The sequence below is a fragment of the Sturnus vulgaris genome, chromosome 3, assembly GCF_052056855.1.
Source record: "Sturnus vulgaris isolate bStuVul1 chromosome 3, bStuVul1.hap1, whole genome shotgun sequence".
Classification (NCBI taxonomy): Eukaryota; Metazoa; Chordata; class Aves; order Passeriformes; family Sturnidae; genus Sturnus; species Sturnus vulgaris.
This window is the reverse complement of record NC_142245.1, coordinates 32,581,493-32,602,433: the sequence shown is the minus strand read 5'-3', so window position 1 is coordinate 32,602,433 and position 20,941 is coordinate 32,581,493. Positions and strand designations below refer to the sequence as shown.

The 20,941-nt window shown below is 43.4% G+C and overlaps 1 protein-coding gene across 1 annotated transcript; it reads left to right on the top strand.

Moving 5' to 3' along the window:
* Positions 1 to 1,785: 1,785 nt before the first annotated feature.
* RSPH9 (radial spoke head component 9) lies at positions 1,786 to 20,336 on the top strand. The gene is made up of 5 exons (XM_014878128.2): positions 1,786 to 2,048; positions 2,196 to 2,358; positions 3,049 to 3,178; positions 3,754 to 3,900; positions 20,080 to 20,336. Exons 1-5 carry the CDS (start codon positions 1,822 to 1,824, stop codon positions 20,238 to 20,240), a joined length of 828 nt encoding a protein of 275 aa, XP_014733614.2. The 5' UTR covers positions 1,786 to 1,821; the 3' UTR covers positions 20,241 to 20,336.
* The last annotated feature ends 605 nt before the right edge of the window (positions 20,337 to 20,941 follow it).

Sequence of the window (20,941 nt, the reverse complement as noted above, 5' to 3'; positions counted from 1 at the left end):
TGAATAGCAGCGCTTTTGACCTTTCATTTGTTAAATAATGCAACCACTTACTTCCCGATCCTTATCAGTGTTTAGTAATTGGGGTCAAGACAAAGGGGAGCAGAGTTATCCACCAGACTTTACTGAACCAGGAAGAATTTCCTAAAGCTATAGATATTCTTTTTGATAATCTTCAGTCAGGGCAGGCAAAGACTAGAGACTAGGTGGCTTAGAAGATCCATAACAGGCTAAAGAGCCTCTCTGCTGTTGGCATCTGGTTTGAATCCAGCTGTGGTTGACAGTGGCAGAAATTCATTATGATCCTGGGTTGCCTCTCTGACTCATGTGAAATGAGTTTGGCTTGCATTTCTGCTGTTTACTGGTCAATCGTAGCCCCAGCATAAAATGCTAACACACACTTCTAGAGAAATCAGTGATTAAATGAGTCTACAAAGCCTGAAAATTCCTATTCCATTGAGCAAATCAGGCACAGGTAGGTGGCAGCGGTCTGAGGTCACTCCTGTGTGTCCTGCCTAACTCGTGCCAAAGAGAAGGTGGTTAATCTTCAGGAATCTGAGTTGCCTTTTGTACAGGGTAAGTAAAGCTAATGGGTCAGCTTGTGTGCTGTACAGCCCATTAAACAACTCACTTGACAAAAAATCAGGTGACAACCGTGCCAGGATCAGTGTTTTTCTTAGAAGTGAACAGGAAACAAATGAAAAAGAAAGAATTTATGACTTTACAATGGATTTAAATGTAAGTGCATGCATGTATTTATTTATATAATGCACACATATAAAAGCTTAAATTTCCTGAAGACGTCAAATAGAAATTCTATTTGTCTAAGCAGCTGCACAATCTCATTACTTATTTATTGTATTTTGTGTTAACACAGACGGCAAGATTTTTAGGGTAGGAGCTGTTTCCTGAATGTCTGTGATTCAGCAAAATGAGCTGCCAAAGAGCAATCCAAATGCTGTAATTTATAAATAAGCCATTTATTTATAGAGGTACACAAGCTAGATAAGATCACAGTATTATGGAATGCTAAGGGATTGGGATGGACTTTAAAGATCATCTAATCCCAACACCTCCCACGAGATCACATTGCTCAAGGCCTTACCCAACCTGGCTTCGAGCACTGCCAGGGTTGCAGCTTCCACAGCCCCACTATGCTCATGGTAAAGATTTCCTTCCTAGTATCTAACTTAAATTTCTTCTCTTTCAGTTTGTACCCATCACTCCTTGTCCTATCACTAGATTCCGGAGGAGGAGTTCCTCTCTGGCTTCCCTGTTGGTAATGGAACGTTGCTATGAGGTCTCCATAAAACCTTCTCCAAGCTGGAGAGTCCCAGCTTTCTCAGCCTGTGAGCCTCACTTTCTCAGAAGTCCCCCTTTCTTCATCGGGGAGGTGCTTCAGTCCTCTAATCAATTCCAAGTCCTCCTCAGGATCTGTAAGAGTGACATTGTCAGCAGTGAGATTACGACAGTAAGCAGAAGGGTTTTTTTTCCCTGCTGTCCATGTAAGAAATAAAGCAAACGGAGCCGTTTGTGGTATCCCGGAGCAAGGCATTTGTACGCCCGCCTGCGTTTTGGACTTGGTTTTGGATTTAGGCCTCTCGAAACCGAGGAGCACAGCGCAGGCAGACACCCACAAACACATCCTCACTGGGCTGCTGCTCCTCAATGTCTCAGTGTCGGGGAAGGGCGAGCCCAGCCCGGCACCGCCGGCGCTGCCCGCCCCGTCCCTCGCTGCGGCGGCGGAAGCGCGGAGGGACCCCGGGCGGGCGGGCCCCGGGCGGGCCGCGGTGTCCCGGCAACAGCGCGGGGACGCGGAGCGCCATGGAGGCGCAGTCGCTGCCCACGGCGCTGGCGCTGGTGGCCGGCGGCGGCGTGGGGCTCAGCCCGGAGCGGCGGGCGGCTTTGGGCGCCTCGCTGCCGCTGGTGCAGCGCGACTACCGCTTCGAGCGGGTCTGGTTCTGGGGCTGCATCCAGGGCCTGCGCGGCGCCTACTACATCGCCGAGGGGCTGGGCCCCGACCGCGCCGCGCCCCGCTGCCGCCTGTACAGGTGCGGGGCCGGGGCTGGGGCTGTGGGATCGGGGGGTGCTGCCCGGCTCTCGGGGGGAGCCTCGCTGTGCCCTCAGGGGCCTGGCGGAGCTGCTCCGAGCCCTGGTCTCTAATGGGCTCGGCCCTGAGTCGTGCTTGTCGTTGGCAGCTTGAACTGCTTGGACTGGAGCCTCCTGACGCCGGCCACCAAGGAGATGCTTGCACTGGCTGAGCAGGTGAAGGGCCGCTTTCAGGGCGATCCTTCTTTTGAGTACAACTTGTCTGAGATAAACGCAGAAGCTGCTGCAAGACTGATGGAAAGTGGGAAGGAGGTAAATACAGCAAAACGCTTTCGAACTCTGGTCACTACATTTGCGCCCCTCGCACTGGACAGGTGGTGGCTACTCCTCGTTTGTAATGAGCAGCATGAGCATGTGGTCAGGCAAAAGATACACAGTTTCCTCTTGGTTAGAGCACGGTGCTTAGAACACCAAAGTTGCTGTTTCAATCACTCTATGGGATGTTCGCTTAAGAGTTGGATTTGATGATCCTTATGGGTCCCTTCCAACTCAGAATATTCTGTAACTCTGTAATCATTGCTGTCATTGTGTAGCAACAGCTTCTTGATTGGACTCTTACTGCAGTTTTTGTTGACAGGCCTCAGAAATAGTAAATATCCCTTCTGCTTTATTATGCACAACTGGTACAGATCCTCACTGTGGTTTCTGAAGCTTTAATAGTAACTGCAGGTAGCATTCTTTGTAAATGAAGACAAGACATAAGTAGGGGAATTGAGAGGAAGGAAAGAACAGATGAAGGGATGGATAGTTAGATCTCTGGTGGTTCTAAACTGTCTGCTCCTAGCCATGTTTTCTGTCATCTGTTAGGAGAGAAATGTCTTTTGAGGTCCTCTTAGTGCCATTAGACTCCAAGATGATGAGTCCCTTGTCACCTCAAGTTTATTTTCAGAAATGAAAGCAAGGAAAGCCCAATATTTAAAATGTCCCTATTTTTCTTTAAAGCCTGTGATGAAGGAGGAGGCCCGCCTCATAGCTACGATAGAACAGATAGACAGAGAAGTTGGTATCGTCCCCCGGGGGGCATTTGTGAAGACTCCTCTTGGGTCTGTGCATGAAAACAGACACTTTGAAGGTAAATTCTGATTGTCTTTTATCAGGATCAACTGTACTTTGATCATAAAGGCTGCAAATTAAGATGACTTTCTCTAACTGATGTTTTGGTTTCAGTTGTTTTTTTTTCCCCTGGATAAGATGAATAGGGAGGAGAGAATCCAGTGCCACTAATGTTCAGGTGCATGATTCAACTCTCAAAAGTGGGAAAGGAGTCAGTAATAGGTCTGACTCATAAGATGAATCATTTGTCTGTATAAACTGTAGTTTAGCAATCACAGATGTAGTGATTTGTCCATTTAGATATAGGATATGACCAAATGGGCACAGAAAGTTGTCCTTAAAGTCGGTACCCATTGGTTATGTGGGACTGCAGTCAGAATGGTCTGCAATGCACAGCATCAGGGAGTGCTGACACCTGTTTCTGACAAGCCTTCTGTGGAGTCTACTGGAGAAAGATTGTGATTCTGTCCTAGATTGTAATTCTAGGCTGTGGGCATTAGAGAAACAAGGTTATACTTGAGAGTATAACTCAAATGTTACCCTAGTTTATTTTGTATGTATTAATGTTCACCAATGGCTGTTTGCCATTTGCAGGTCTGTCTTTGGTGGAGGCAAAAAAGTTAAGTTCCTATTTCCATTTCACTGAGCCTGTTAACCTGAAGAATAAAACCCTGCTGGAAAAGGCCAACCTGGACCCATCCATCGACTTTCTAGATTCTCTGGAGCATGATATCCCACGAGGTAAAGGTAGCAGAATCAACAGATGCAATGAAAGGAAAGGCAATAGGGAAATTTGAGTAGCCTTGGAAACACTGAGGGGACTGGTGTGGGTTACTGTAGAGGTGGTATGAGAAATTTCTGTGAATCTATAAAGGAACTTTATCCTTTACTAAATATTCTAGTTACTTCCTGCTTTATGCAATTCTAAATTGATGCTTACAACAGAAAGATGTAAGTGTACCAGGGCTGTCACATCCTCACTACAGGTCTGACCACACTGCTTCAGTGCCATATTCTCTCCTGACTTCTGTAAAGCCTGTGACAACTGGTGACCCTATTGGGAGAGATAACTCCACCAGTGATAGAGGGAATTTATGTGGTTTGAAGTATTTCACACCTCTTGTTCCACCCAGTATTTATCTTCTTTATCTAAATGGGCTCTCATTAACACCAAGCTGATATCTCAGAGAGGCTGAATTCAAATGTTCCTTTGATAAACTGTGTTGGAATAGTCTGTACTCTGGCAGGATTATACACCGTGAAAGGAGAAAAAAATACAGGCATACCAGATTGTATCTTCAGTTAACATCTCTACTGTTCTGCTGGACAACTGCAAATATATTTAAAGTCTCTTCCAGGGATCCCTCTGGCAGGATATTTCTCTAAAGAGATGGGAGTGACTTGTTATTTGTTTCTATCTGGTTTTAGCTGATTTGCTGCAATTTTTTTATTGGACCAAGTGTTTTCATGTCCTCTGTCTAGGGAGACTCTCGGGAAACAATTCAAACTTAGATTTGTTATTTTATTCCAGTCCAGGAGTAATAGGATAAGATACTAGATGACCTGTGCCAGATGGAATTGAGTGGATGGACAGTGAATTGCCAGTGTTGGAAATAGCCTTAAAGATTCTCTCTCTCTCCTTTCCTCTCTCTTCTTACCCCCTCCTCCCAGTCTTCCCTCTGGCAAGAAAAGAACTGAGAATGTGAGTTCCTGCCTGAATTCTGAACATTTCTGACAGAGCATAAACTGCTAAAATCTAAACGACTCTTCAACTTACTGGGAGTGCTTTTATGCAGTCGTTTTTCAGAGGTGTAGTCTGGAGAGACTGCGCATTTTTACATACACCCTCATTGAGGTGGCCCTTTTGACTCAAAGCAGAATTGCAAGAGGGATTAGATCCTAGATATCTCCTAAGAAAATTTTAGCTGCAGTTTTGTATGGTAGTTTGAGTTTTGCTACTGCTTGTCTTCATGCTGCTCCCCCCCTTTATTCCTCCCTCCCTCATGGTAGGGAGACACACCATGTGTTAGACATGAAGATGGTGGTTTTGTTGAAGTCTTCAAACCAAATTTGACTTGTAGCTGTATTTTACCTGGTGGCAGATAGAAGATAGGGCTCAGTTGTGCCATTGTCATGATTGTGTTCCTATGGAAGCCTGATGTCTGTGTAAGCATGAACCTTTACCCCCTTCCCAGGTGGATGTTGCTGTTAGTGTAGATTTCTGTATTCTTAAAAAAGTTTCCTCTGAAAGACTACCTGAACTAAAATGCAGCTGGACGCTTCTTAGTGGAAGAGAAGATTCATCATGGTGCCCTGTGCAGCTCTGCCTGCTCTGTCCTGAATTTGGGGATGAGGTGAAAGAAGTAAGACAGTAACTGGTTACAGGACCAGCAAGGCATGTAGCCTCTCTAATTGCATTCTATCACATGCAGATAGAAGCTCTAACATTAAAGAAAGATCAACCCAGCTCCTTTAACAAGCATTCAGGTTGCCTAAAAGTACTGGTTGCTTGTGAAAATGTGATGGAAAAAAAGCCAGGACAGACTCAGGCTTTCTGCTGATTTTATCAGCATGGCTTTGCCAGAGTCACTCCTGGTTGTGAGATACTCAAACTCTGGTTCTCAGATTACTTTCCTGGAGCTCTGACAGTGCATGTTGGTCCTGACAGAGCAGAAAAAGTAGACAGTGCTTTTTATATTTACTGACATGTTGTTCATAGCTCTGGCAAATCCCTTCATTTTGACCCAAAGCTTTTCTTGCCTTTCCTGGTTAGATCCTGTCTTGAACAGTTATTGTCAGAGCAGAAGTAGGAATTCTCAAATTTATTGCATCTATAATTGTGACTGAAGCTAGAATTGTCTCTTTTCTCAATAAATACATAAGACGTGATCTGGGGGTAAGTGACATTGGAGTGAAGCTCCCAGCCTGCATTGGCTAAATTCCCCTAGCATCTTAAAAGACCTAAAGAACAGAGCTGAGAGATTAAGGGCTGATTTTAACCTGTCTAAAAGTAACAACTCTGTTGGAATAGTTTTCTCTATTAATTGGAGACTTAGCATCTGTGATGGCTGTCAAGGGGGTAACTGTCATAAGATATATGGTGTGTCATTATAGGAGAGCAGAGGTGTCTTACAGAATGGAAAGTTGGAGGCAGAGAGAACATTTTATATGACAGCTGAGAGGTGGGAAGAAAGGAAGTTAAAACTGGGTTGAATAAAGGCAACAATGGTAAAAGCAGAGTTTAGTGCAAAATTGGAAAACCTGGAGTTTTGTAACAAAACTGTCTGCCATTCTTATCTCTACCAGTGATATCTGTGGTGTTTGCAGGTTCCAGATTCTGTCAGTGTGTCTATCTATCAGGTTATCTGTGCACTTTAAAAGTTCAGAATATGTTGCTGCTCCTCCTTTAATCATTCTGTCTGTTTTTTCTTGGTGTCTCAGCTCCCACAGACAAATGGCTGACTTAGCTTTTTTTTTAAAAAATGCATTTAAAAAAATGATTCTACAGAAAAGTGGGAAATGAAAACCTTGTCTTGACAGCATGAACGTGGAGGGGCTGTGATACAGATCTTCTGTCACCACAGTATCAGATCATGCAATGCTTCATCCTGATCCAAATGGCCAGCTGGCCAGAACGTTGCATGCTGGGATCTGTAGGTTTTGCTGGCCATATGTCTGCATTAAAGATAAGCTTGTTTGCTCTAGTCTAAGCAGACAATCTGCTCAACTTTATGCACAATTAGATGTGGCCTTTCAGCTGCTGGCACATTGCCAGTGTTGTCCTTTCTGCTGCATGGAGTTTGGAACCCTGGACATAGTATTTCAGGAACTAGGGCTGTGGCAATTTTACATCTGCTTGTAGATAATGGAATGGCAAGGCAAATAGCAATAATTCCTAGCATGCCTTCAGCATTTTCAGTTGATGACTTAATGTTGTGAAGATATGAAATAATAGACACTTTTCAGGCATTGATAATGATGGGGGAAGCAAAAACGGAGGGGGAAGGTTGATTTTACTGTGACCCTGGTATCAGATGAGACTATGCCCCATTCTGCAAGGATAAAGAAAGGGGATGAGTGAAAGCCTGAGATACTAGTGTAGAATGGAAAGCTTGGAAGGAGGTGAAACAAGGGATGAAGAATTCAGTTCTTTGGCACTTTCAAACTGCAATTCAGAAAAGCAATAACTTGACTCTGAGGGTTTGTTAGAGATTACTGGCTCAGATCACTTTGATATGGAGATAAGGGAGACCAACAGAAGACTGCTAAAAACTGATGTAGGCAGGAAGGTATGTCTAGATAGGAAAAGATATGAGTGGAAATAGGATTTATATGAGAAGACTTTCTTCAAAAGTCATGACCCCCAATCAGTAAATAGCTGCCTTTGGCTTAAAACCTACCACAGTTCACTTGTAGATTAAGAGTAGAAATTAGAATAAAAAAAGACATATAAAAGGAAATGCAGAAGGTTTGGAATGATTAATGAGTGATATAAATTGGAATTTATAATGAGTAGAGAATGACAAAGGGAGCCAGAATAACTGGATGTCATGGAGTAGTCCGTGACAACGGTGAAGCAGATTTTTTTTAAACTATATTGAGAAGAAAAGAAAGCATAGTAAAGGTACTGTAAATTGTCACTAAATGGTGATGGTAAAAAGGCTGGTAAGCGTGTGGAAGGGCAGAAGAGCTCAATTTTTTTTCTGGTTTCTTTTTGGAAAGAATATGGACTTACATCAAACAAAGACAATAAAATATTGTTTCAGACAGTTTTCAGATTGTTTGCTAAGGGAGGGTAGAGTTAAAGAACATTTACTGTGGATCAAAAACATTAAAATGGCAGAGTAAGATAAGTTACTTCTGAAATCATTATCTCAGGAGACTTGTGGCATAATAATCTTTAATAAATCCCAGCATTGCAGAATGATTCCCCTAATTTTTATCTTCCCTAGCAGTTGTGATTCAGAATTCACTGAATGGGTGTGTTTCTGGGAGAGGTCAGAAAGGGACCAGTGCTTTGATATTCTTCAACTTATTTATAAATGATCTGAAAGTAAAGGGTTAGTGGAGAGACAAATAATGACAAGGGCAGGATGGATACATAGATCTGGAAAACTGGGCTTACTTAAATACAGTATATTTTGATGTACCTACCTGAAAAGTCACATGAGGAAAGTAAGGACTCTAAGTCAGACTTTGAGAATTGTATTTTAGAAACTGTGGCTCTGAAAGGAAATCCAGGCACAACCCACTGAACATCAGCTCTCAGGCTGATACTGAGACTTAAAAAGGTAACTTGATCTGCAGATACATAAACAAGGGTGTAACAACTAGGAACAGAGGGGAGACTTTAATTTTGTACTGTTAGTGGAATCATAACTGGATTACTGCACATTGCAAAACTGGAGAATTGCAGGGAAAAAAGTCACAAAATGATTCAAGGGCTGGTGAGAGACATAAACAGTTTGATCTGTTTATCTTGAGGAAAAGCCCGTGAGAATGGCTGTATTGCACTGTGTAAATACTTGGTGGAGTTTAAGTATTAGGTACTGAAGATCTATTTATTATAGCAGAGAAAGTCATAACAGGAATCAGCAGCTAAAACTTATACCAGAACTAAAATGGACAATGAGGTACAACTTCTAAGAGTGAAAAAATTTCCAGTTAGCAAGGATAATGGATGAACCTATGTCTCTTGGTATCTTAACATCATGCTGGATGTCTTCCTGGGAATTGTGTTTCAGTCACATGCAAATACAAGTTGATAGTCCCAGACATGTGTGAGTGACTTCAGTTTAATGGGCAGTGGTACGTAGGAGCCCAGATTCTGGTATGCCTGGCCATAAACTTGATGACAGCCATGGAGGGTGATGTTCAGCTTGGACTTCTTCATTGTCAGTGACAGTAACACAAAGGTGACAATGGGTTCCAAGTGCAAGTCAGCTCATTTCAGCTGGCGTTGCTTTCTGAATGATATATGAGGGCTCAAAAGAGGACCGAGGAGATTCCTGTTTTACTGCCATTGTGGATCATTATTGCTGGGAGACATTTTACAGCATCAGTCCAAATGGCTATACAGTGGCAGGGTGAATCAGTGAGTCTTGTCTACTTGCTGTTTCAAGATGAAGGTAGGATAGGAAAAGTGCCTAGACAGAAGATCATTCCAGCTCCTTTACCATTTGACTGTGGAGGAAGTGACAGCCACTTGGATTGTAGCTCTATTTCTTCACCGGAAAGTGCAGTGGTTTTGGAGCACTCCTTACACAGCATTACAGATAAAGGGATTTGTTGCCATTTCTTTGGCTGAAAACTTTGAGCACGAGCTTTTCTGTAAGCTTGCTGAACAGTAGCCTCGGTTAGAACACTAACCTCCTGTCATCTGAGGTTCATTAGCACGGTCTTTATCGGTTTAGCAAAAGCTGTTGCCTAATGGGTCCTTGAAGATGGAGGGGCCGCATTTCTAAGTGGGAGATAGTTTCCGTGGTTGCTCTCAAGGGCCATTTTGGTAGCCCCATCATGGCTGTCCCAAAAGTCAGGGTGCAGGAAGGAAGAAGTCCAGGAGGCACGACCCTGCTTTATCTCCATACATTAACACAGCTAATTAACTTGCTTTCCATCTCCCTCCCCCCTCCCTCCTCCCTTCAAGGCGATTAATCCCCTATCAGCCTCGGTCTCCAGCCATTTGAAGAGTCTGTGTCTGCAGAGGTATTTACAGCCCCCAGCCAGCCACCAGAGGCGAGGGCCCTTTATCAGGGCTCTAAGACAAATGGCTGCCTATCTCCCTAGTGGCCTCGCAAAATCCAGCGAAGTGCTATGCTGTGCTGGCCACCTACTTTCACCCAGCCTCCCTTCTCCACTAACATTTCACAGATGTGACCTGAGCCCTCCCCTTTCATTGCTTAACAATAAGCAGCACCTCCCCAGCTCTGTGAAATTGAGAGCAAGAGCACTTTACTCCTTAGCCTGCCAAGAGCCACACGGGGACAAGGCTTTTCAAGCTGTCTCACTGAAATCCAAACTAAAAGACTCATAATAAATGAGAGGGCAGTACTTCATGTTCGCAAGGATAAAAAGAGGTAGCGAAAATGTGGACTGAAATACCTAGCATGGCTCACAGCTATCCTCATTCCTCGTTAGGAGATTGATCTCTAGGCTTGGTGAATGCATGAAACTGAGCTACAGAATCCCATGGAGTTACCTGACATTAATACAAGTAGTTTTGACAAACAAGTTTTAGAATACAGTGTTAGCAAATGAGAAAACCAGATGAGTGTGCTTCAGAACGGTAGGATTTCTGACCTGAAAATCGAACCCAGTAGCTGGCTTAGTGGGTTGTTAGTAAAACACTGGTACCTGAATTTCTCTGTTCAAACTCAAGTCAGCAATACCCAGAAATAATCCCAGGATTACTTTAGCTGCCGTCTTCCAGCAGGGTGCACTATGGTGCCAGCATTGTCAGTGCTGAGCACAGAAAAAGAAACCATGGAAAAGTAAAATAAGAAAGAAAATCCCAAGAACAGCATCAAGTCAAGGAAAAGGTATGTCCTGAGTTTCCAGACTGTGTCTGGAACCGGCCTCCTGAACTGTAGGTATAGAGAAGATATTCTCTCCCTTTCAAGCTTAGCCAGGTTCTGGAATGGTCACTAGGCTTTTCAATGGCTTTCTCAGCATCCATAGAGATCACATGCATGCAAATGGACATACACGATATATAAGCATGTCCCCTACATTCTTCAAAAGAAGGGTCACTCCTAATTTTTGCCAGTGATGTGTAGAGGCTGTTAAGGCCATTCCTTCAGTGAGAGGAATTCTCACTGAGAGGCATTCCTGCACATTCCAAGAAAGTCTTGCTTGGGAGCAATACAATATGCTGTCTCTCCTACAAGATGGGGTGCTGCCAGCTCAGGAGTTCAAGATCAGACCGGAACCTCTCATGTGGCAGCACGGTAGGACTCCTGAGCCAGCTAGTGTTAGGCCTTCTGACTGGCTGATCATAGTCTGATTACTGGAAAGGAGCCTGTTTTCCTTGGGCTTTGTGTCTATGGGTAATAAAGCAGCGTATTCAGTGCTTTGGGGTCCTGGGTCTACATCACCTCAGGGTATTGTTTAGTCAGACCTTGGATGAGTTTGTACTGGAACAGGGCTGCTCATCAACTGAGAGCTGTGGTGGAGTCCTTCATCCTCCAGACTGCTGTAGGGAAAGAATGAGGACAGAAACAGAGTCTTCATAGCAACTTTCCAGGGTTGAAAAGGGTTTTAATTTAAAGGGTTTTTTTCTCCACAGTGAAAGAAATCATGACCCACCCGGTCTCCATTTAAACTCCTGGTTCCTTAGACATAAAAAGGAGATGGACTTCTTGCTAAAATAATGGGAAATGCTGGTAAAGCCTTATAGAACCAGAAGCTGCAGGTTTATCACTGCATCAGTCAGCCTTGGCCCAACTTTTTCTCTAGGGAATGATGAAAAATTACTTGTGGGGGAAATCCTAAGACAGTTTCTATGTCACTGAAGTCAGAATGAGGTCAGCTTTTGCTAGGAGTGATCTATTTCTGAAGGGGCTCCAAGGAGTGGCAGCTCCTGCCTGTGCGGTCATAGACATTGGTGCCGGCTCTGCATATAGCTTTGCTTTGCTGTTTGCTGCCCATTTGGCCACAGAGCTTTTGAAAGGAGGAAGCGAATGACATTATCTTGTTTTACTGTACACAAATATTGTATGGATTGAAATTCTGCACGCTGAAGGGGTGCGTGGCAGTGTGTAAAGGGAAAAGGACAAGGGACAGTTAATCTTCGGGTATATTGGTACAGCAGTTACGCTGAGCAGAAGTAGCTAGGCTATCACAGGCATTAAAAGACGCTTAGCCTTTAGTGTTCAGAATTAGCATTGCACTGTGCTGTGTGGAAATGCTCAGTGTGACACTATTCTCAGGAACTGGTAAACTCTTTGGGTAATTTGGTCCAGAATTCGTATCTAGTTTAGTACAAAAACATCAACAGTTTATAATCTGTGCCATCTGTTCCTTATCCCAAGCTCTTTTAACTAGCCTTGCTAATTTGATGATGAGGTAAGAACTACAGCTGGGGGACTGACAGGGCTTGTGGACTTGCCTGTCCTGCAGGAGAGCGAACTGGATGTGCTCTAAGCATTTGGTGGGTTTTGAATCCCAGCATCGACTCCTTTGTGTTTTCTCAGAATTCAGAGATCAATGTGAGGTTCTTTGCCCCTAATCCAGCCCCTGTTCATCATTATCACCTCCTAAAAGTGGCCAGTGCTTTGTTACCAGGAGAGGAAAAATCTTACAAGGTGGCCATAATCTCCTCTGAGAGTCAGACAGATATTCTCCCGTGGGTAAGAAAATGACAGTGACCAAAAGCTCTAGGGGAAGCAGGCTAGAACAAAGCTGCCCATTGCATCCTTTCATCAAACTGTTAATCTTTCTTTCAAAGACATCACATTTGTTTGGTGACAAAAGCCTCAAAGAAGCTGAATTGAGCCTGAAATCCTGTAGCAAGATTTAGAGGAAGCGTCTTTCATTCAGAGCAGGGAGGGGCGAGAGACTCCTTTTTCTTCCTACCAACCAATGGGCTCAGAGAAACCCACGAAGGTGACGGATTAATGCAGGGGCTCCCCAGGTAGATGCTACGTGACTCCTGGCACGCTCCAAAAACGTTTCCACAGCGACCAGCTGAACAAGAAATATGGAGTGTGATGAGATCCAGCATAAACTTGTGCTTTGGAAGGAGGTGATTTGCCACTCTGAGAGATTTCTGAATTTACTACAGAAAACCCAACATCCAGTGATCTGTACTGTAGTTGTCAGAATACAAATAGCATGGATTTTAATCAGTTTTTCCTACTCCTTTTAAGTTTTGATTGCATATGGTCTTGCTGTTTCCTCCAGAGCACAGCCCTATTCCAAGTCTTTATTCCAATGCTTTTTGTGCAGTCTGCATCTTTCTCTTAATTAGGATATTTTTGTTTTGTTTTGTTTTATCAGGTGGATTTAGGACTAAAGGGCAAACTAACAGAGCTATAAGGGAGGCTCTAATTTGATGTGTATTACTTCAGTGCTAGCTTTTTCAGTTCTTCCCATCTTCTGGTGCTCATTTATTTCTGTGTATTGTCCCTTCTTTTGTGTTGGCACTGCTGGCTGTGCAGATTCCAGCTGGAAAAATAATGTTATTTCTGTCTAGCATATTTTTCAGTTCAAACCCAACCTGACTCACTAAGCAGTAAATAAACACTTTTGTGGTCTCTATGATGGAAGAACGATGAGGGCGGGAATAAGGGTTTGAGGGCAGAGGCTGCTTCAGTTGGATTAAGCAGTACTGTTGTCGGATGTCTAAGTATGACCTAAATTTCATTTTAACTTGGAGGTACCTGAATACCGTGTATCTGGGACAGCACTGCAATCCCTGAGTCTTCCTTGTCAGCAGGAACAGGTTCTTCACATGTAAATAAAAGAGCTGGGCCTGTCAAAATCATTTCTACAGCAGAGGCATCCCCAGTGGGAGAGGATAATGGAAAGCCTCTGAAGTATGACCATTTTACTTTGGGGTTTGGGCATTTGGGTGGTATTTGTGCATCAAGGACATGGCAGGCATTAGGACCATGCAAGAGCTGCTTGGCAGCATCTGACTGTAAGCTGTGCTTTCCTGGCTCTGGAGACTTTTAAAAATAGTACTCAACCTGCAACCAGTCTGTGTTTTTATTTAATTATTATTAAATAGTTATATGGGGAATTGGAAATATTGACAGCAGTGTTAACATATGGGGTGCAGGTGGTGTGTCAAGCAAATGGAAGAGATTTAGTTTGCAGCCAGTAAGTGGCATGAAGGAGTTTGGGCCCCACATAGGACTGTTTGGATGTGTCCTTATGGCTGGTAGGCTGTGTGTGAAATGTCCGTGTGGCACAATTTATTGAGAGCCAAAGCACAGTGACCTTTCCTTACAGCTGCTCTGGTTTGTAATTTGTCTTTGCTCCCTACAGACAACAAATTAGAAGTAGGAAGCTCTTCCCAGTGTAGGATTTTCTGCTGGAGGGAAATGGAAGCCAAATCCCATGGGTGTAGTGAAGCTTTGTCAGCTCTAAGTGCTTGGGGTCATGCAGCCAAGCAGCGGCTGCTTTTGCAGAGGAAAATGGTTATGTTGCCCCTCTCTGGGTGTTAATATTTGTCCTGTAACTCCATACTTGACTCTCACTCAAGACTAACTGCAGCAATAGATGCTATAACCTGCTCTTGTGGCAGCATAATGTGTTAATGGTAAGTGCAACCACACTGTGGCTGCTTTTCCCTTGAGACGTTTTCTCCTTTGAAGAGGAATTGATAATGTCACTTTTATGACCCTCTGTGAGCTTTTGCAACGTGGAGCCTCTCTATCAGGCTGTCTAGCTCTTAAAGCTGTTTCTTCTCAAGCTTGCACTGAAATGAGGCATTGCTGAATCACCTCCAAAGCAGCAGTGTTATGAGAGGTCATACTGCAAGTGGACCAGTTACAGCAGGAAAGTTCTTCTGCAAACAGCCCTCTTAAAAGGGTTTTGTTTAAAAGCTCATGTCTCACGCACCCTATTGGTTCTGTGGATTACCAGATTCAGCCCATAGCTGAGGCAGACATGGGGGATGAGACAGGGATTTCTATTGGCGACTGCAAAGGAAGAAGAAGCTGAGAAGGAGGTTGACTTTTGAAATTCAGCCCTGGTGTTCTGGCAGCTGTTGAAGGGCCATAAAAAAGGCAGTGGTTTAACACTGAGTGAGCATCAGGATCTTCAAAGCACTTTCTTGTTTGGGAAAGATGTAAGGAACTCCTCAGAATTCCTGCCTGTGTTTGGAGGGGTGGAGGCTGCAGCCTGATCCAAAGAGGGAATAGGAAGCTCCAGATCTTCATCCAGCGGATACTTTTCCCATGCTCTTTCCTCCCACACAGCAGCTCCCTCCCTTCCCTTCTGGAGCAGAAACAGGCAATAGTTTCAGCACAGACAGTGCTTGGCTTTCTTAAGTTTGCTGGGTGCAGCTTAAATATTAACTTGGTCTTTTAAGAAATGTATTTTGAACTTTGGGAACCTCATCAGAACAGTGTTACTGGTAGGAATCTCTTGTGTGAGAGCAATGACCAGCACCTCAGTGAGCTTTGTGTGATGAGTGAAGTTAACTCTGCTGCCTGATGTAGAGACAGCACACACAAAGATGCACGTTAAAATCAGTACTTAAGGGTAGGAAATCCAATCTTAACTTGCTGTCTCCTGGTTCTAGTTGTATTCCCTCCAATGCAAATAATAGTATTTTAAAATATTGTGTTCTTGACAACTTTTATCTAGGAATCTTGGTGTACCTTACAGACTGATGCTTTGAGCTTCCCAGTCTCTTAGTAAAGAGACATACTGTCTGACACAGGGACTGCCACGGAATAGTCTCAGCCAGTGATGGAAAGGATTTGGACCCAGTAGCCCACTTCTGCATTTTGATAGTAATACAGACCTGAAGCTATCTATGCAACGGTTTTACCGCAAAAACCATCTGTAATAGCACAGAAGTTTAAAAAACAAAAGAGAGAAAAAGAAAAAAAATGAAAGTAGCATTTCATTTTCATAGTTCTCATTTCTTTTTATATTGCATTATTAAATGCATTTCTAAGACTTTCTCTTAAGAAAGAAAAGGTGGCATATTCATTTTAAGCTATTACTGCATACTGTTCATTAGTTACTGTTTAAGGTACTTCTAGTGTGATTTACGACATCAGTATTTCAAACTCCTACAAGAAAGGTGGGCTTCCCCCCCAAAAAAAAGCATCTTGTTTGAATATTGTGAGATTTGATCTGTGATAGAACACAAGTGTCCTGTATCTTTCAGAGAGAATAACTTTCTCCACGTCTCACAAGTTCAAATTTTGTTTTATGTACCATTTCCTCAAATACTACTGATGTGGTGAGGTATGGAAAAAAAAAAATGCGATAATGGGTTCTAATTTTTCCCTTTATGAAAAAGTCCAGAGAACCCAGAGAGGTTCCAGAACTTTAATGTAATCTCTTCTTCGAAGAGAGACACCAGCATTGTGTATCAAATGCAGTTTCTGAATGGGCTTTGTGTGTTGCAAAAGTCCAGTCTGGAAAAGTATATTGAAAAAATCACCTTTGATAATTAGGTTAGAAAAATGTCTCTAGTGATACATTTAGTAGAAGGTGGAAGGTGGCAGTGCTGCTACTCTTTGGCTCTGCAAAATAAAGAGCAACTCTAGGATTAATCATCATTCTGGCTGAAAACAGGATGCCAGTGAAAATGACATTACAGTTCCAGACAGCTTCTTGTAATTTTTTCCTGTTCTCAACCTATGTTGTGCTGGTCCAGATGTGTTTGCCCTTACATAACCTGCTTGTTTTTGTTCAGGCCCTCATTTCACACGAAGGCTTATGCAGCATCAGCAAAACTTTACTGTTCATATTTGTCTAGAACTACATGCAAAATGAAGGGCCAGAGAAGAGCTGGAAATTATAACAATCATTAATATTCACCAAAGGTCTCACATTTATGAAATGACAAATTCAAGCCCTTTGAGAGTTGGCAGCTTGGACAGATGATAGGGAAATGTAGAAACTGCACATCACAGCCTTCAGTGATGTAATGTGAAAGTGATTGGAGCCATCTTCAGTTGTATCTGTCCACTTCTGCCAGGTGTGAAGGTGCATGGGAAGTTCTTTTGATCAGTGGAGTTAACTGCTGGTGAATACTCTGCTGATATTGATAAGCCTGTGTGTCGCTGGGAAAATGTTCTGAGGAGATCAGGGATCCATGTACTCTATTGCCCCAGAGCACAGATATGGGGATTTAATTATGTTGAACTTGATTTACTCTACCTCCTCTGTGAATTTATCCAACAAATAGATGTCTAAATCCAGATATAGTTCCTAAGAGCATTAAAAACCCTGTTTTCCCTCTTACCTTTCCCAGTTGTCATGCTCCAGGCATTTCTTTTTGTTCTGTGTAAATGGTTTGAGGCAGAGGGTTCATCTGTGTAGGTAAACATATATAAACAAGCTATCACATGTACCCAGATTGTTAGATGCTTCCAGTATGTTGGGAGGCATTAACTAATTAGATAATCCCACCCAGCAAGGCAAGGCATAGTCTTATTCTTGACAGATTTGATTCTCAGAGGACTGGTCCTAAATCAAAGACAATGAGAGGTCCTCATTATCTGTCAGAGAAACTTTTCAAAAAGTTTATGGCGTGTAGCCATCCCCTTCCCCACAAACCAGTGTGTAAAGCTGCAGCAAGTATCACCAGTATTTGGAGGAAAGACTTGTAGATCATTTCTACAAATTCAAGCTGAAGAACCATGTGCTGGGAGCAGTCATTCAAAGGAGAAATTGAGAGTTACTTGTCACTGTTACATTCAGATCTATTTGCCTGATACTTGTTGATCAACACTCCTATGCATGGTCATGCTACTGTCACTAGCAAATGCTGAAAACTTTTAGAGACAAAGTTCAAGAAACCGAAAGCTTGTTCTTTGACAGCAAATGGCTGTAGTGCTTCAGTCAGAGGATGATCTGCCTTGTAGTGAAGTATTCCTCATCTGGGTTTCCATGCTATCCAAGTGATGAAATTTCTTAAGAACACGCAGATCCCCTCAGTCATGATTTGTAGTCCCAGTGGCTGAACCATAATTTAGGCATTTTTACTTCAGTTATGAAAAAGATCCATTCCAGTTTGTATCCATGAGTGGCACTGGACAGACTGGATGGGAGACTGGAGTTGTTTGTATGTAAAACTACTGCTTGTGAAGATACTAGCTCATGTTGTACCTAGGACTTGTGTAAAAAATGTCACAGTGCAAGGAAGGGGAAAAGATGGCACATACCTGTACTGACCGTCCAATGTTAAGTAGTGCTCTGCTTTACTGCAACCCCAGTTGCTTGTTTTTAGTGGAAATGTGGAGGAGAGTGAGTCAGAAGGAAGTTCTCCAAAGCAGAAATCTCCCCAAAAAGACTGTGCATATCTGTTTTGTACTTCTGTCCAGCAGCTCGTCAGCCTGTCAGAAAGGAGGTAGGTATTCTTGCTCTTCACTGAGTTCCACATTTGCACATGACTGAAGAGGGTACTTTGAAAGATAACAGATCAGAGATGACACAAGACTTGCATATTATAGTATAACAAACGTGGAACTTGCTACTGAAGGAGACACAGGAAACAGTGGTGTCCAAGAAACTTTTGAAAAGTACAGAAATACAAAGTGAAGAGTTAGGTAACAGGTGAGCAGCACAACTCAGAACATCTGGTTTTACAGGGTTTTGAATTGTATTGTTCCTTTCTGATTCTGCAGCCACCACATTTCCCCTCAATTTCCCTCCTTTCCTCAGCTACTGTAGTTTGCCATGAACTGCACAATGAGAGAACATATACTGTGAGGGAGCACACAAGAGCTCAAGGCTGCAGAAACACGGATTGCCCAGCTAGCTGCTGCCTCGTGGCTGCCAGGCAGGCCTGACAGCCTGTGCTTCCTTGCAGCTGCTGGCAGACCAAAGCTCCAGGAGCTGAAGTCAGCCCTTGGGCCACATCCCAGGGAGACCTGCTGTAGGAACCTGGGGTGTTAAAGCCCTTCAGCCCTTTGTCGGATGTGACTAAAATTGGCCAAGAGTCACAAGTGAGTGGGAGCAGGAGGACAGGCAGCTGACAGCAATCACAGAAGCCCTTCCCCAGTCTAACCGTGACATGAGTAAGCATGAATCATAGCATAAATTGATGAGCTTAAAATTAATGAGCCTAAAATTATCTACAAAGATGAATACTGCCTAAATGGTCCAACACATTATGTGCTTTCTGCTTATTCTGGAATTGGCAGATTTTGGCTTTGGATACAGATAGGCTGACTGCTTGACTCTAGGCCAGTGGTAGCCTGACAGTTCCAACAAAATTTTTTTAATTTGGGCCTGCTACTTTTTTTTGTAGATGGAGATTCAGCAGGAACCTTCTTCCCTACATTGTAGCTTCTAGGCATTACTGATTTGGTGCTGAAGCTGGTATTTTCTTCTTCTGGCAGCTCCTTGCCCTCCAGCACTGAATCCAAGCTGATGCTTCAGCCCCCTCCCTCTGGCACAATTCCCAAGCTGTCATGTCAGATGCAAAATAAATACTCAGAGGCTCTGAGCTCCTTGCATCCAGAAGAAACTGCATTTTCACACTGGCTCTGAACCTCTTCTGTGGAGCCAAAACAAAATTAATGTGGAAACTAATCCCTTTGCCCCTACCACGCATATCCTCTTCAACAGTGGAGCCAAGAAAGACTGAAGAGAATTAACCTTTTCCATAAATTTCTCAGCTAGGAAATACCCTACTTTTAATTTTCTCTTTTTTTTTTCCAGTTGCTGCATCAGAGAAACCAGTCTTCCCTGAAGGAGGAAAGCACCTTCTTTCTATTCCCACTACTAATGCCAGTTTATTTTAAGGACAAATTTCATACCTATGCAGAATTGCTGTAGCTCATCTTGGCTCCCTGTAGCTATTAGCTACATCAAGTAGGTGGCAGAGCTTGTTGGAGTAACTACTGCCCACTCAGAAACAGCCAAGAATAGCTGCAGTCTCTCCTGGGGATCAGCTATACCAGTCTGGAGCTTGAGGGTCCCTTCCTGTGACGCATATGACATTACCACCATAGCCATGGGAATATGCTACTATGTGAACCCAGACAGACATCTGGAAATGAGGGCAGCCTGCAGTGCTGAACTGACAAAAGGAAAACATCGAGGTTTATGTTCTCCCCGACTTCCCTCCTTTCAGGGGTCACAAACTCCAGTGCAGCCTTGCACCCTGTTAACCGGTCACGCAGAACCCATGGCAGCCCTTCTCTCAGCTTAGGATAACTTGGTGCAGGAACTTGCTTGCTCTTTCTCTTTTCCAGTGATTCACTTGCACATCTTTTCACACAGGCTCCTGGAGTATCCAGCTGGAGAAGGGAGGCACTGTGGTGGTGCTGCGGAGCCTGCTGTGGCTGGGACTGACATTCTACCATGTCCCAATGACCAAGCAATTTGGCTACGTCTACTTTGGCACTGGTGAGAAGAATCTTGATCTGCCCTTCATGCTGTGACTCTTCTGTCTGTTCTTTTCAAGAACTAGAAAAGATCTAGATTTTATACTTAGGAAATTTTGTTTACTGCTTGTTCTAATAAAAATGTGAAACCTCTGCACTTTGAGCAGGATTCTTTTGTGTCTGGATGCTGGCCTTGATTCTTCTCCTAGGACTTCATTGTATGCAATCCTCCCCAGCTCCAGACTGAATTCAGAGAATCACAGAATATTCTGAGTTGGAAGGGACCCACAAGGCTTGTTGAGTTCAGCTCTTAAGTGATTTGGGATTGAACACAACCTTGGCGTTATTAGCACCAAGTTCTCTCTGTAATGTGTCACTGTGGATCCTTCAGATAGTAATAAATGGCATTTTCTTCCCTGACAGGCAAGCTCTAGGTCAGAAATCAAACCTAAGCCATCTGTCTGATTACAAAAGCACCTTGCTTACACAAGAACTAATTCGGAAACATGAATGAATACCTGCTGTCACCTATGAATGACAAAAACAGAGGGAGTCAGAGTAAAACGCTGATGTGTACTGTAAGAGATCTGTACTAAACCCTGAACTCTAGAAAGGCATATTGAAGAGAGTATTTTGCTTTTCAGATGTTAAGATTTCACCGAAATTAGAGGGGTCTTTCCAGCTCATGTCACTAAACTGTAAGAAAAAAATAGCTGTGGGCATCACCTGGTCTTGAAAAGTGTGCTTATTTAGGCTCA

What these genes read in the sequence shown, in the direction of transcription:
- RSPH9 (XM_014878128.2), top strand. Translation starts at nt 1,822, where the DNA reads ATGGAGGCGCAGTCGCTGCCCACGGCGCTGGCGCTGGTGGCCGGCGGC. An exon ending in TGATGGAAAGTGGGAAGGAG is followed by an intron (nt 2,359 to 3,048) that starts GTAAATACAGCA and finishes TTTTCTTTAAAG; the next exon opens with CCTGTGATGAAGGAGGAGGC. An exon ending in GGAGCATGATATCCCACGAG is followed by an intron (nt 3,901 to 20,079) that starts GTAAAGGTAGCA and finishes CTTTTCACACAG; the next exon opens with GCTCCTGGAGTATCCAGCTG.